General features: G+C 47.2%; 1 protein-coding gene and 1 non-coding gene across 3 annotated transcripts in view; one reads left to right on the top strand and one right to left on the bottom strand.

The window, feature by feature from the left end:
- GFPT2 (glutamine-fructose-6-phosphate transaminase 2) overlaps window positions 1-15,752 on the bottom strand; it is a 43,490-nt gene extending 27,738 nt beyond the window's left edge. For both annotated transcript variants that reach the window (XM_070460506.1, XM_020914853.2), the window contains exons 1-2: window positions 15,635-15,752; window positions 64-171 (exon numbers count right to left, since the gene is read on the bottom strand). In XM_070460506.1, coding sequence (XP_070316607.1) covers window positions 64-171; window positions 15,635-15,641 — 115 coding nt within the window. In that variant the 5' untranslated portion in view covers window positions 15,642-15,752. The remainder of the gene's footprint in view (window positions 1-63; window positions 172-15,634) is intronic.
- TRNAC-ACA (transfer RNA cysteine (anticodon ACA)) lies at window positions 3,530-3,601 on the top strand. Its single transcript has one exon. It is a non-coding gene; the product is annotated as a tRNA-Cys (tRNA).
- Window positions 15,753-16,426: the final 674 nt, after the last annotated feature.

Here is a 16,426-nt window from a genome sequence, read left to right as displayed (position 1 = left end):
AATTTTCAAATTTCTTTAATGAACAAGCACTATGTTTGCATAGTGGTCTCCTTTGGAGCTTACCTGCTGAGTCATAGCCTCTGTACTCAAGCCGCTGCAGGCCCTTGATGAGGGTTTCAAAAATCTCCTTCCTTGTCCGGGGGACTCTATAATTCATGTAGGCAAAGATTCCTGTTAAAAGAGGCGGAAATCATACATTTACAAAACACTTGGTTCATGTTTAGAAGAAAACACTTCTGGGGACACAGACACCGCTGGACGTGCATCACCGGAGAGCTTCCTCTGCCTTCAGAAGATGGGGTGGCCTTCCCCAGACATAGTGGAAGAAGAGCCGAACTCCCTTCCTGCTTCTAGAAGGGCATGGTGTGCGGTCCTCCTGCAGTGACTAAAGGACTGGCGAAGCCTGTGAAGAACACACACACACACAGCATGGCCTTGCAATTCCACGACTTCTCTGATGGACATACTTGCAGAAAACATCCTTCACTGTGGCAGCATTTATAACAGAAAAGATCAGCAAAACAAAGCAACTACCTTGGGACACCTGGAAGTCCCCGCTATGTGAACTCCTTGGTTTGCACCGAACACTCCTAGGAAGAGTGATAAGGAGATCACCCCAGCCTCCCGCCACAGGTAGGAGCAGGGCTGGGACCTTAATTCCACTTTCCACTTGGCCTAGGGCTTGGAGCGTTACATTCAACAAGCACTGCTGTTACACAATAGCAAGCATAAAATCTTCTCTTGGCCCCACAGAGAATCCTTATCATCAAGGAAGGCCTACCAGTCAAGAAGATTTTGTTTGGCTTTATTTTCAGCAGTCATATATCAAAACAAGATTTTACCAAATAGGAAAAAACAGTCATCATGTTGGTTCTTTCCAAACTCCTCCACTCCAGTGCTTGAGACTATGAACCCTAGGGCTCTGTCTATCTTGCTCTGGGAATGTTCCAAAACATCATCGCTCTGTCCTTTTGCCCTACATAGGAAAACTTGCCTCTCTCACAGTTCAGCTCCAACCCCACCTTCTGGGCCAGGCTTATCCGGGCCCCGGCCAGAAGAGTTCACTTGCGCTGGTGGCTGCCCAGTGCTCTTACATCCTGAGACATCTATATCTCCTGACAAAGTCACAGGCAGGTGCTTCTATCTTTATATTTCTTACTATGTCTTGGCACACGGTCCTTGTTCAATAAATGCATGTGGAATAGTGTTAAGTAAGGAAATAAGGGTTAGTTGCTCAGTTGTGTCCGACTCTTTGAGACTCCGTGGACTGTAGCCTGCCAGGCTCCCCTGTCCATGGAATTCTCCAGAAAAAAATACTGGAGTGAATTGCCATTCCCTTCTCCAGGGGATCTTCCCAATCCAGGGACTGAACCTGAGTCTCCTGCATTGCAGGTGAATTCTTTTACTGTCTGAGCCACCAGGGGTGCTGAATAAAATTAAGAGTCCATTGATGGATGAATGAACAAAGGAACCGTGGAATATATATATATATATATATATATATATATATATATATATGTAATATTAATGGAATATCATCCAGCCATAAAAAAGAAAGAAATCCTGCCATTTGTGACAATATGCATGAATCTTAAGGACAATATGTTAAGTGAAGTATATCAGACAGAGAGAGGCAAAAATTGTATGATCTCATTTATATATAGAATCTAAAAAAAACCTAACTCATGAATAAAGAAATCAGATTAGTGGTTGCCATAGGTAGTGGGTAAGGGGTGAGGGAATTAGGTGAAGGTGGTCCACAGGTAGAAACTTCCAGTTATAAGATTAATTCTGTTAATAATATTCTATTGTATATTTCAAAGTTGCTAAGACAGTAGATCTTAAATGCTCTTATCAGAGTGAAAAATTTTTAATTATGTGAGGTGATGAATGTTAACTCATCAAAGTTGCTAAGACAGTAGATCTTATGCTCTTATCAGAGTGAAAAATTTTTAATTATGTGAGGTGATGAATGTTAACTAATCCTACTGGGGGTAATCATTCTGCAACATGTATATACATGCATGAATGCATGCTAAGTTGCTTCAGTCATGTCTGACTCTTTGCAAGCCCATGGACTGTAGCTTACCAGGCTCCTCTGTCCATGGGGATTCTCCAGGTAAGAATACTGGAGTGGGTTTTGCCATGCCCTCCTCCAGAGGATTTTCCTAAACCCAGGGATTGAACCCACATCTTTCATGTCTCCTGCATTGGCAGGCAGGTTCTTTACCACTAGAACCACGTTGGAAGCCCATGTATATACATAAACACATACCTATATAACACATACCAATACATATATACATATACAAATCACTATGTTGTGTACCAGTCAGTCCTAAATACTCATTGGAAGGACTGATGCTGAAGCTGAAGCTCCAATACTTTGGCCAACTGATACGAAGAACTGACTCATTGGAAAAGACCCTGGTGCTGTGAAAGATTGAAGGCAGGAGGAGAAGGGGATGACAGAGAATGAAGTGGTTGGATGGCATCACCGACTTGATGGACATGAGTCTAAGCAAGCTCTGGGAGTTGGTGATGGATAGGGAAGCCTGGTGTGCTGCAGTCCATGGGGTCACAAAGAGTCAGACACAACTGAACAACTGAACTGAACTGATGTTGTGTACCTTAAACTTACATGTCAATTATATGTCAACTATATCTCAATAAAACTGGAGAAAAAATTTGCCAAAGATAAACCTTGGAGAGGGCAATCTGAGAGCATATAACTGAGGACTGATAATGATTATATAGCAAACCACTATGTGATATTTCTGTAATGTTTCTAGATTATATTCAAGTTAATACTGTATAATTGAATGAATGATTAAACTTCAATTAAGTAAATATTATATGCCACTGACTCGATGGGCATGAGTTTGAGCAAGCTCCAGGAGTTGGCGATAGACAAGGAAGATGGCTGGACAGCATTACCAAATCAATGAACGTGAACTTGGGCAAACTACCGAAGATGGTGAGGGATAGGGTGGCCTAGTATGCTGCAGTCCATGCAATTGCAAAGAGTCGGATACAACTGAGCAACTGAAGTGAACTGAACTGAATTGAAGCAGTAACAAGGGTCACATCACGTGAAACATAACTTGCTAAAATTAATCTAGACACACTCAATCAAAAAAAGATGATAAAATTATACAGTGCTAAAAATTATATTTTGCATTTCTAGGTACTGTATGCTACTGTATATAGGATATATTTGCACACAAGTATTAAGATGCAGAATTTATATTTTAAAACCTGCGCAGTGTGCTTTCTGAGCAGTTACAGACGTTTTCCTTTAAAAATGGCCAAGGATAATGTTGGCAGTCAGTTATTTTTGTCTTCTAGGTCAGGTGAGAAGCATTTACCCAGCTAAGCATCTGTGCTTCAGGAGCTCACAATTTATCCTACACTTCAAACCTAACCATGTCTGGCCACAAGATGTATTTTTGTCAACCTACTTAAATATAATAAAAGACCATTACTTTTTAATGTAAATTTTTAACAGTTCTAATAGGATACAGGGGCTTCCCTGATGGCTCAGTTGGTAAAGAATCTGCCTACAATGCAGGAGATCCAGGTTCAAGTCCTGGTTTGGGAAGATCCCCTGAGAAGAAAATGACAACCAACTCCAGTATTCTTGCCAGGGAAACCCCATGGACAGAGGAGCCTGGCAGGCTATAGTCCACAGGGTTGCACAGAGTTGGACACGGCTGAGCAACTAAACCACCGTTGGGATACAAGTCATATGTTATTGCTGTTCAGTTGCCCAGTCACGTCTGACTCTTTGCGACCCCATGGACTGCAGCATACCAGGCCTCCCTGTCCCTCACCACCTCCCGGAGTTTGACTAAGTTCACGTTCACTGCACCAGTGATGCCATCCAGACATCCATCTTCCTTCTGCTCTCAATCTTTTCCAGCATCAGGGACTTTTCCAATGAGTTGTCTGTTGGCATCAGGTGACCAAACTACTAGAGCTTCCGTATCAGTCCTTCCAGTGGACGTTCAGGATAAATCTCCCTAAGATTGACTGATTTGATCTTGCTCTCCAAGGGACTTTCAGCAGTCTCCTCCAGCACCACAGTTAAAGGCATCAATTCTTTGGCGTTCTGCCTTCTTTATGGTCCAGTTCTCACAATTGTACCTGACCACTGGAAAGACCATAGCCTTGACTATACAGACTTTTTTCAGTAATGTCTCTGCTTTTCAACACATTGCCTAGGTTTGTCATCGCTTTCCTGCCAAGAAGCAATCGTCTTCTGATTTCATGGCTGTAGTCACCATCCACCATGATTTTGGAGCCCAAGAAGAGGAAATCTGTCACTACTTCCACTTTTCCCCTTCTATTTACCATTCAGTAATGGGAGTGGATGCCATGATCTTAGTTTTTTTAAATATTTAGTCTTAAGCCAGCTCTTTCACTCTCCTCCTTCACCTTCATCGAGAGGTTCTTTAGTTCCTCTTCACTTTCTGCCATTAGAGTGGTATCATCTGCCTATTGGAGGTTGTTGATGTTTCTCCCACCTATTTGATTCCAGCTTGTACCTCATCCAGTCCAGCATTTCTCATAAGTCACATACCATAATATTATACACTTGAAATAGTATATAATACAATGGTTTTTAAGTATATTCACAGAGTTGTGTAGCCATCACCAAAATCTATGATTAGGTAAAACTTTTCATAATATTAACTTTTTTGCAAAAAAAGCAGGAAGTTCCCTGGAGGGATATGGTGAAATTCCAGTCAATGTAAAGAGCACATAGCTATGAGAGATGGCTATATGAAGGATGGAGCAACTCACAAACCATTTTTGTATCTTTTAAACTGCGAAACTTTCCTGGCACCTTGGGAATTGTTCTAGAATTATACCTGCACTTCACAAAACGGAGCTAACAGCCATTGCAAATGACACAAAGGCCCACCCACAGGCCAGTTATTTTAAATCCAAAATACTCTTCCGAAAGAGTGCTGTATGGCTCTGCTCTTAAATTCTCCCCGTAATTCCCCTTCCTCCGGGTCACACTTCACTTCTGAACTCATGGCAGGCACATACACATCTCTGGCCCTGAGATCTACAACAGCCTCCTTGGTTGCGGCTGCCTTGACTGCTGCTCCACAGTCCCCGATGGGCTGGAACAAGCTGGAACGGCTAAAGGGTCCTGGCCCTCAGGAGCACCAGCTGTGTCCACACCCAGCTGGGAGGCTTGGCAGCCACTCAGACACTGTTCGGTTGATTACTGTGGTGAGAGGGGTTGCCAAGAAGTGGTTTTCAAGGTCTTTGCGCAAGAAGGCATAAATCTAACTTTTAACATGAAATCTCTAGCATACCAACATGTGTTCAGTAAGTTCTTTTAAGCACTGTTTCTCTCCTCTGCTCTTGGCTGCACTCTCCCTGCATGCTATCAGATGAGAGTGAATAAACCAGCACCTCCATGAGGCTCTTACTGTTTTAAAAATAATGATATAGAATACAAAGCTGCTTTCTCAGAAATCTTGCTTGCTATTCATGTCAGATTTCCCTTCTGGAATGCCTTCCATCAGCAATAAGAGTTGCAGAGAGAATCCATTTTTTACCTATGAAATCAGTTAAGATCAACCAGTTTTTGACAATAAGAGTTTAAATTTGTGCACTCTCTTGGAAGGCAATTTGCAATCTCTCAAATTAAAATGTACACATCTGGTGATCAAGCTTCTGCACTTCTAGGAATGTATCCAGCAGATACTTGTGCTGAGATTCAAGTGTACACGCATGAAGATGATTGCTCAGTGCTGTTTGTGGTAGCTGAAGACTGGGGACAGCCTGACGCCTAGCAGGGCCCAAGTAAGTGATGGCGCAGCCACACACGGTCACTGCAGGGCCACAGGCAGGCAGGCCTACATAGAGCATAAGGTAACGCTGTGTGTTCTCTTGGAAAACAAGCTACATCTCCAAGATGTGTCAAGCGAAACAGTGGCCTGCAGAGTATGTGTAAATTATCTAAGGTGGGGCAGGAAGACATGCAGAGTATTGCTGGGAGCCCCAGGGAACAGTGATGGCCTCTGATGAGGATGCTGACAAGAGGCAGAGATTTTTTCTTCTGCATATGTCCTTTGTGTACAGTCAGGATATTTTGCCATGTGCCTGCATACAGTATTTTACTATGTGCTGCTATACATATTGTACATATATAATTAGAGAGTGGTGGGTACAGGATTGTCATCTAGCCCAGTTCAACCTCACTGTAGCTCCCCAGCTCTGCTCACCTGGAGGAACAGTAGCCTCCACAAGTGAGAAAGCACTGTCTTACAGCCAGTCTCATATGGAAAAAGACAGCCTTAGGGTCACCCCACCTGAGCGACTCCTCTTTCGCCTGCTCACTAGTCTGTGACAGTGAGAAGCACAGAAGGTAGCAGCTACCACCTGCTGCCTTTGCCAAATACTGATTTCAAATCCCAGCCCACCCCTTGTTCTGTCTGTGTGGCCTGGAGCAAGTCACTGAGCTCCCGGGGGAGCATGGTGACGGCGGCACCTACTTCCCCCGGGCTATTGAGAGAATTCACAGGAGTCTTTGTAAAGCAGCAGAAACAGTGTCTGTGGCTGTGAAAAAGCAGGCGAGGAGCTTCTTCCTCCAGGGGAGAACGTGCCACAAATGCAGGTATGCATACGGCACAAGAAGCTCTTGAAAAATGATGAAATAAAACCACAAGGAAAACGGTACCATTTTACTGTTATTTGTTTTTGGCTTTCTCCTTGGGGAAATGATGGCTAAACCAAATGTGTGGTCTGGTGACAGCTTGATTAAGATGTAAATCATCCCATACACATTTCTCTGACCCACAGGGGCCACATCACTGAGCTAGGTGCTGCTGAGACAGCCCAGTCAGGGGGCCTTGCAGGGCGAGGCATGAGAGGACGTGGTTCACAGGGACCATCCCCCTGCTCAGGAGATTTGCAGGCAGAGAGGCTAGATGCTGAGAGGTGGGAAAGGGGCAGAGGACTCTTGGCCTGGCTCTCTGAAGAGGTGGCTTCAATTCATCCTGCAGGGGCCAGCTGACAGGTCACCCACCTGGCCTATTGCAGGCTGTCCCCTCTCCCAACTTTTAAAAAGTCACACAGCCCTTTATGTCCCGTATAGCACTTCCCTTCTTGTCTTCTGTTTGACTCCCTTCCGGATTATAACCTTCATGAGGATGGAGACCACACATGTCTTGTTTATTTGTCTATCCATTGCTTATTCATTGCCCAGAACCCAGAGCAGAGCCTGGTACATTTTAGATGCTCAGTAACTATTTTTTTGAATGAATAAATGCACCAATAAATGAACAGGTTTAGGGAGCTGATCTTAGAGAAGGTGACCTTTGAGCTGGGCTGGAGACAGCCACTCTCAGTGCATGAGCAGTGAGAACCCCAGAGTGTAAACACTGGGGACACAAAGGCCAGAGAGGTAGGTAGTGCTGAGCCGGATGTCCCTGCGTGTTAGCTCCTTTCACCAGGGCAGGAAGGCACTGCTCTAGTGGTAACCCCAAGACACTCAAGCACACAAAGACACATGCCCCAGCATTGCCCACCCCCAGCTACCATGAACTATGAGCATCCTAGGGCTGGAGTGGAGAGGCTTCTAGATAAACGGACCATGTCCTGGGGAAGGATCCCAGAAGGGGCTGCAGAGTAAATCACAACCATTACTATGATCGGTTATGAAGCGTTCCCATGTGTCAATCTCATTTTATCTAAACCTCACAATGCCTCTGCTCAGGCCATGGCTCCCATGGACAGACAGGGCATTTCTGGCTCCAAGGCCAAAGCGTTGAGTAATTCACAACTAGGTGTACCTGACTGTAGACGGCTCAACACTGCTGCTCCCCCAGTTAGCATAAGACCTGTCTCAGAATCCTGCCCCCAAGGGATGAGAAATAGTTAGCAGATGGGATTTGGCCTGTGGGGAGACGCCCACCTGGCTGCTGCTGGACACACTCGGAACTCCCTGGTGGGGTCCAGGCCACCTTGATACACCCTCCCCTGACCCCTAGGAGGTCAACCTCCCCATGGGACACTCCTTTTTCTGACTCCAGCTTTCTCTTCCCATCCAGTCCCCTCCCCACAGAGCAGAGGCAAGCCACAGCAAGGCAGGCTCTCACTACATACCTCCCTCTCTTGCCCAAGAGGGATAGCAAAATCCCTCCAAGCTGGCTGGAGAAATGCCCAGTCCTGGGGCAGAGGCTACCTTGGCCCAACCACTGCAGCTCAGGGTATACCCTGTACCCACTCTGCCATCCTGGCATCCAGAGCCTCCAGACAGCTTTTCAGGGTCCCACTCTTTTTTCAAAAAGTTTATTTTATTGGAGGATAATTACTTTACAACACTGTGATGGTTTTTGCCATACATCGATATGAATCAGCCACAGGTGCACACGTGTCCCCCCACCCTGAGCCCCCTCCCACTTCCCTCCCCACCCCATCCCTCTGGGTTGTCCCAGAGCACCAGCTTTGAGTGCCCTGCTTCATGCATCAAACTTGCACTGGTCATCTATTTTACATATGGTAATACACTTGTTTCAATGTTATTCTCTCAAATCATCCCACCTCTCCTTCTCCCACAGAATCCAAAAATCTGTTCTTTACATCTGTGTCTCTTTTGCTGTCTTGCATATAGGGTTGTTGTTACTGTCTTTCTAAATTCCACACACACACACATATATATATATATATATATATATATATATATATATATGTTAATATACTGTATTGGTGTTTCTCTTTCTGACTTACTTCACTCTTGCATTATAGGCTCCAGTTTCATCCACCTCATTACAACTGACTCAAATGTATTCATTTTTATAGCTGAGTAATATTCCATTGTGTATATGTACCACAGCTTTCTTATCCATTTGTCTGGCAATGGACATCTAGGTTGCCTCCATGTCCTGGCTATTATAAACAGTGCTGCAATGAACATTAGGGTACATGTGTCTCTTTCAGTTCTGGTTTCCTTGGTGTGTATGCCCAACAGCGGGATTGCTGGGTCATATGGCAGTTCTATTTCCAGTTTTTTAAGGAATCTCCACACTGTTCTCCATAGTGGCTGTACTAGTTTGCATTCCCACCAACAGTGTAAGAGGGTTCCCTTTTCTCCACACCCTCTTCAATATTTACTGTTTATAGACTTTTTGATGGCAGCCATTCTGACCGGCATGAGATGGTGCCTCATTGTGGTTTTGATTTGCATTTCTCTGATAACGAGTGATGTTGAGTATCTTTTCAAGTGTTTATTAGCCATCTGTATGTCTTCTTTGGAGAAATGTCTGTTTAGTTCTTTTGCCCACTTTTTCATTTTTCTGGTATTGGGCTGTATGCACTGCTTATATATTTTTGAGATTAATTCTTTGTCAGTTGCTTCATTTGCTATTATTTAATTCTTTGTCAGTTGCTTCATTTGCTATTATTTTCTCCCATTCTGGAGGCTGCCTTTTCACCTAGCTTATAGTTTCCTTCATTGTGCAAAAGCTTTTAATTAGGTCCCATTTGTTTATTTTTGCTTTTATTTCCATTACTCTGGGAGGTGGGTCATAGAGGATCTTGCTGTGATTTATGTTAGAGAGTGTTCTGCCTATGTTTTCCTCTAAGAGTTTTATAGTTTCTGGTCTTACATTTAGATCTCTAATCCATTTTGAGTTTATTTTTGTGTACGGTGTTAGAAAGTATTCTACTTTCATTATTTTAGAGGCGGTTGACCAGTTTTCCCAGCACCACTTGTTAAAGTTTTCTCCGTTGTATATTTTAGACTCCTTTGTCAAAGAAAAGGTGCCCATAGGTGTGTGGATTTATCTCTGGGCTTTCTATTTTGTTCCACTGATCTATATTTCTGTCTTTGTGCCAGTACCATACTGTCTTGATGACTGTAGCTTTGCAGTATAGTCTGAAGTCAGGAAGGTTGATTCCTCCATTTCCATTCTTCTTTCTCAAGATTGTTTTGGCTATTTGAGGTTTTTTGTGTTTTCAGGGTCCCACTCTTAAAACTGATGAGAAGAGTGAGAAAAGGTTCTAAAGGGGGAAAAAAACACAGAGGGACTCCAGAAGAGACTGCACATGTGATGCAGGACAGAGACAAGCCCTTTGAGAGGGGACTGCAGCCCCTTGGCCCAGCCCACCTTGGGGGTCTGAGAATTCTAATGCTCCCTTCAAATATGGCTTGAGAGATCATCTAGGGACTCAGGACCAAACGCACCTCAGAGATCCATCCATGAAGGCAGGGGTGCTTTAAACCTCCAAGTGAATTTGTTCTTATAGAAATGACCACAAGGAGGGGCAACGTCTCTGGATCTCTAGTCAGAACTAGGATCACTGAGCTCATGGAACCTACCACCCCTGGGGTACAGGGGTACAAGATGGGGAGAGGGGTCATTTGGGGCTTGGACGATGAGGGAAGAAGGTCTAAGTTCACAGAGGGTGGACTGGGGTCCATATTCTGATTCTGTGGCTACAGTTTTGGAAAACATCTCCACCTTTCCAAGGACCAGCTTCCCAGTGAAAAGCACTGCCCTGTGATTGAGGGTGGACAGTCCCAGACAGAGGACCACCTGCACCTCGCACAGGGTAGGGGCTCACTCCGCTAGGGCTGTGTCACCACCCAGCCCGGCTGGCACCCTCCAGGCAGAGGCTGCTCTTCCCACTACCACCAATAATGCTTTTCAGAATCGAAGCATCTGGTGTCCTTAGTCCATGAGCCTCGTAGAGATTAGATAATATTCCGAGTCCTAAACTCTGCCTCATAGAATTTCTGTGTGTGTAAAAGAGTGTGTGCATGTGTGTGTTTGAGTGCCACGTATGCATGTTGGGTGTGTATTGTGTGAGTACCTGTGTGTGAGTTTGTGCTTGCGTGTCAGATGTGTATGTGTGTGTGGCATGCCAGGGGAGGTAGGATTATACTCTTCCAGGTGAAGCCCCCCAGGATGGAGGCCACCAGGCCAAGAGCAAGGGCTGCAAGAGGGGGCTTTGGCCTCTCTGGATGTCCAGGCCTCCCTCATGCAGACCAGGGGAGGCTACTTTATTCATGAAGCAGGGAGGACAATTCCTGCTGCTTCCCTGCAGAGTGAGAGTAAAGTGAGTCAAGACGGAGGTCCCACAGCTGGGTCCTCAAGCAGAAGCAGAGGAGCCCCGAGGCCTGGCTCAGGGTCAGGAGGGGGTTGGTTCCTCTGGGGACAGCCTTACCCTGCTTCAGGCCTCCTCGGGGCTCCGAGGGTTAAGGTTACTACAGCGCTTGAACCCCTGGAATAACAGGAGACTCTGCTTCCTGCGGTAAAGGTGAGCAATGCATTTTGCTTTTTAACAAAAAACTCGTGGTGTCCCTTGTGCCATCAGCATTTCACCACTTCACCAAAACAAAGGGGAAGCAACACATACATACTCTAAACTGTACTTTAAAAACTTTCAAGAAAATAGTTCAAACTGCCATATTAGGCTAGACTGTTTTTTTTTCTCCTTTTCTTTACAGTGAAATATTTCCTTTGAAAATTAAAGAGGCAGATGACTAGATGAAATTACTTGGCTTTGCACCTAATGTGTCTTCAGAACTTTCTCCAAAGAGTGTTTGTAACCTCAAGTTCCTATTCCTTTATAAGCAAATTTTGCTAAATATAAAAATAAACTCAATTTAAAAAGCCCCATTTGCTAATCTTATATCACAAAATCTCCAGAAGGTTTCTCAGAACTCGGGAAACCCCTGATGAATAAGACTGATGGGTAAATGGCATGATGATGCAGAGGAGGAGGAGCAGGAGGAGGATGAGGAGGAGGGGGGCAGCCTGGGCAGAGTCCCTGCTCTGCCAACCTCGCTGCAGCCCTCCGCCCGAGAGTGCCAAAAAGTCCCACGAGTAGGGGCGCTGGTGTTCAGAAGCTGCTGAGACTGGCTCCTAAGGACCAGCTGTGTGCATCGCTTCCCAGTGCTAAGCTCAGGGACCTCACATTTGATGACCCACCTGAAATCAGCCATGGTAAGAGTATTCATACCACAGAAACTGATGAACGAGCTAAAGAGTTGTTTAACATTTATCTGCACATCACTGGGTAGGGGGTTCTGTTTCTCAGGATTCCTGTAACTTGGAGAGGCAACAAGCTAAGCCTTGGAGAGGCAACAAGCTAAGCTCTATCAACTCAAGCCCAGTCTCTTCTGAGGCATCCATTCATGAACTGAACTGTTACAAGGAGGAAGGGAGTGTCAAATATGACAGGGTTCTGAGAGCCGAAAGAACTTTGGGACAAAAAGATGAGCTCTCCTGAGTCAAGTAATCTCCCTGACTTGCTGTTTCCTCAGCTAAGATAAGAGGCAAGCAAATCCTCATAAGCACTGACAAACTCTCCTGAAAGACCACTGTGCAGTAAACACACGGTGTGTGTAGTGTGTGTGTGTCCTGGCCTGTCTTGATTCTGGGGAATAAAACCATGCCTGTGTCTTGCAGAAAGAGGTAAGTGGAAAGGGTATCACCTACATGCATGGAGAGCAAGATGCACATTATTTATATGACATGGGAACTGACTTTTAGAGAGAGTATGAAAACTACTTGGTCCAGCTGGGTATGTAGCATGATGCCAGTGAAGGAAGGGGTATTTAACTGATGCCCATGTTCACCTTCTGACTCTAGCAGCGGCTCTAGTTTGAGAGTGGAGTGCTGGGACCAGAGGAGGTGAGTGTTGACCAGGAGCCCTCTGGTCACCATGCTTCTGGCTAGCTGGACAATCTGTTGCTATGTGGGATTGGCAGCACTGGACTATTCATAGGGAAAGCATCTGAAAGCAAGAATCCAACTCTAGTAGGAAGAATAATAGCCCATAAAAAGGTTACTAAACATATACGATTATAGTAGGAAATGGCAACCCATTCTAGCACTCTTGCCTGGGAAATTCTACAGACAGAGGAGCCTGGAGGGCTACTGTCCATGGAGTTGCAAAGAGTCAAACATGACTGAGCATAAACAGACATATATATGAAGGACAGGAAAGATTTAAGAATTCACAGACAGGACATGCAATTCTTTCTGTCAAACCCCCACGCATGCATGCCATCATGCCCTTGCATATGCTGTGCCTTCAGTCTGATATGCCTATCTTCCTCTTCTCTCGGTAGAGCTCAATCTTGAAATCAGGCCTGTGGCACTGTCCCAGGCCCCTCCCTCTCTTCTGGGGATAGTCAGTGTCCCTGTCTCCACTATGCTGGGGTCCCAAGCTCAGACTGCACAGGGGCCATCAGCTAACATGTGTGAGTGAGGCAGCTGAGTCAGCGTGGGAGAACAAGGGAGTTTGCACCTGTCATTCCAGGGGCCACTGTAAACTATTCAGAAACATGGGCTCAGAGTTGCTCATCTTTGGATTTTTTCAAGGGAAGTCAAAATCCTACCTAATTATGTGAAATCTCCCAATTGAGTAGCTTGGTAAGTACAGTAATTAAAAAAATAAAGTTTCTGTTTCTGCACCAAACAGAAAGCTGTCTGTCTGCTGGTTTGGCATGGGGCTGCCAGGCTAAACTTCTCAGTTCATTGAAACTTTGAGGGTCATCTGCATAGTGCACGAAGGGTCAACTAAAACTGGGTCTAGCTTCCTGTGGGAGAGGCAGCAAAGAGAAGGGGGATCAGGAGCCACTGTGAGCCTGGTCATCAGCAACTGATAAGGAAAGACCTCCAGTTCAACTCCTGCTGACCCCTGCAGAAGCAGCTCCAGAGATCTGAGCTCTGAGATGGCTTCGAGGTGGCATCCCAGTGGAGCCACAGCCAGTCCAGAGAAAACAACTGCTCAGAGATGTGCACAGATTTCCCTGGGCCTCAATTTCCCCAAATGTAAAGTGAAAGGGGTAATTGGTTTATTCCAGGAGCACCTTCATGATTATTGCACTATCCTGGTATCAAACGCACAATTGTTTCTTGAATATTTTTCTATAAATTTGACAAAAGTTCCAAAACTTAAATAAGTAAATTCATTACAAAAGGAAAACAGACATAAAGGAAAACCAGTATTACTTGCCATATATATACAGACCATACAATAATCCAAAAAAACACTAACAAACCAAACCAATGGGCTCAATTCCAGCCCACTATTTTCTGTAAGCTCCGAGCCCAGGATAGCTTCCTCTGTGCAAGAATCAGAAATATGTAAAAGACACATTAGCGCCCAGCTAAGACTTTCTCTTGGCTACAAGAAAAGGAAACAACATTCCCACGCAGTAACTCCGCAAGACTTGACTTCACTGAGGGCCGGAGGGTGGGTTAGAGCCCTGATGGGTCAGGGAAGCAGACGGAAGCTGGGATGAAAGTCAAGGTGGTCTTAAGGGCAAAAGGGCATCTGAGAGGAAGAAGGAGGGAAGCTGCTCATGCTAGAGGGGCAGACCCAGTGGGAGTATCTCAGTGTGGCTCCAAGACCACCAGGGGGCCAAGGGCCTTGAATGCCACACTAAGGAGTTTGGAACCCAAAGCCTTTTGGCAAAATTGCCACCTTTGCCTTCTCTCTCTCCCTAGGAATGGCCTACAGGCAACCCATTATATACAATACCAATGATGCCCAGGAATCTTGACATTTTTGCTGAGAGTTCCAGAATTTAAATTGATGTCTGTTTGGCCTGGGGCAGCGGCATCCCAAAAGTCTGCTGCCTGTTCCTCCATCAGTGGGTCCTTTTCCCGGTTTGCAGGAGCGCCTGGCCTCAGAAACAAGGCCTGTACAGACTTTGGCCCACAGCTCACCGCTGGCACACTCCACCCCAGCAGCCCTCAGCAAAGTCAGACAGAGGCCTTTCATGGCTTCAAACGTTCCAACAGGTCCTCCACCCACAGGAGGCTGAAATGGGTAACTGAATCCCACTCAATTGAAAAAAAAAAAAAAGGCACAGTGACCTTTTGTCCCAGCAGAAGTTCTCAGCCGTGTCCCCAGCAGGGAGGCGACCCAGCAGAGAGAGTAAGGGATCGTTGATGTGCGCGCCGGGCTGGGCCGCCCTCCCCACCATTAAGGGGTCACCGCGGTACTCAAGAGGCGGGGCCCCAGCCCTCTCCCAGTCTAGGGCTTCTTCTCCCAGTTTCGACCGACGCTCGGCAGTTAGTGTTGCTCCTTCCCTGCGCCTCGTCGAGCGCTCTTTGCAATAAAGGGGCGGCAATACAGAATCCACCCTTCTAGGGACAAGAAGTTCACTTTGGGAAGGGAGGAGGACGCACAGGCCCTTCCCGGGCGCACCAGGGGCCGCTCCCCACACCACTGGGGCGGAGCAGGTGTGGTCGCCTCTCCTCAGTTGCTGGAGATGGAGAGCCGGATGGGCACCCCGAGCCCAGGGAGCACGCTAGCTTGCATTTGGCCGCCTTTGTGGGAGACTTGGGGGGCGCTTTCCCCACTGGACATGAGGTGCAGAGGTAACACACCTCTGTGTTTCGAGGGCCCAGGACAGGACCAATTCCCTCCCCGATGTGGGTTGCAGACTGGGGTGAGGCGACCCCCTCCTTCACCCCGCAGTGGGACGGCCAACACGGCGGCAGGCCCAGCCCGCGAGAGCCCCTCCTCAGTCGGCGCCCCCATTTCGCGCCACCTCCAGTCCCAGGCACCCGGCTCTCGGGCCCAGGCTCTGAGATGCTGGGAGTCCGGAGCCCGCGGCCGCCGCGGCGGTGGGCACTGCACTCACCGCACATCTCTGCTGCTGCTCGCGCCCTTGCTGGATCCTGGCCTCCGCTCGCCGCTAACCGCCGTCTCTCCCGAGCGCGCCCGGGCCTCGGGTCCTTATAGCGGGAGCCCGCCGCCAGGGGCGGGGGCGGGGCGGGGCCTCGTCCCGCCTGTCCGCTCCCCATTGGCCGCCGGTTGTCATGACAACGGCGGGCACCCGGCCCCCGCGAGTCTGCAAGCAGCGTACGAGGGGCGGCTCCCGCGCTGTAACACGTGGGTGCAGGAAACAGGCGAGTGGTCCCAGCGCGCTTCCTGAGTTCAGATCGAGACTCACCCACAGAGTAGGTGTGGTGGGGACCTCGAGCAGGGGCCTGAGTCGCTCTGTGCTTCAGTTTCCCCATCTGTAGAATGGGCATAGCAATGAAACCTACCTCCCGAGATGTAATGTGGTTTCCAGTGTAAGTCACAGAGCCCTATGTCCCGCATAATAAACCGCGTTTCGAGTGTGCGTCCCTCTGCGTGCTAGGCTCCTCTCAGCGCACAGGTAGGCTCAGAGATGGAATGGGACTTTGCCAAAATCCGGCAGAGGGGGCGCTGTCAGAACTTGAACCTGGGATTACTGCAGAGCCGGAAATCGGAGACCGGGATTCCCCAAGCATTGAGCAAAGCTGGGGGAGCCTAGGAAGCCGCCCAGTCCCGGAGGAAGGTGTGCTGGCCCACTTCTCGGAGCAGCTGGCCTGCGCTCGGCCGGTCTAATCTCGGGAACCCTAATCTGGCCCCGCCGTGAGTCACCGAAGCCTGAGTTCCTGGCCTC

The sequence above is a fragment of the Odocoileus virginianus genome, chromosome 3 (assembly GCF_023699985.2).
Source record: "Odocoileus virginianus isolate 20LAN1187 ecotype Illinois chromosome 3, Ovbor_1.2, whole genome shotgun sequence".
Classification (NCBI taxonomy): domain Eukaryota; kingdom Metazoa; phylum Chordata; class Mammalia; order Artiodactyla; family Cervidae; genus Odocoileus; species Odocoileus virginianus.
Note: the sequence above shows the minus strand (reverse complement) of the source record. Positions and strands in the feature narration are given on the sequence as shown.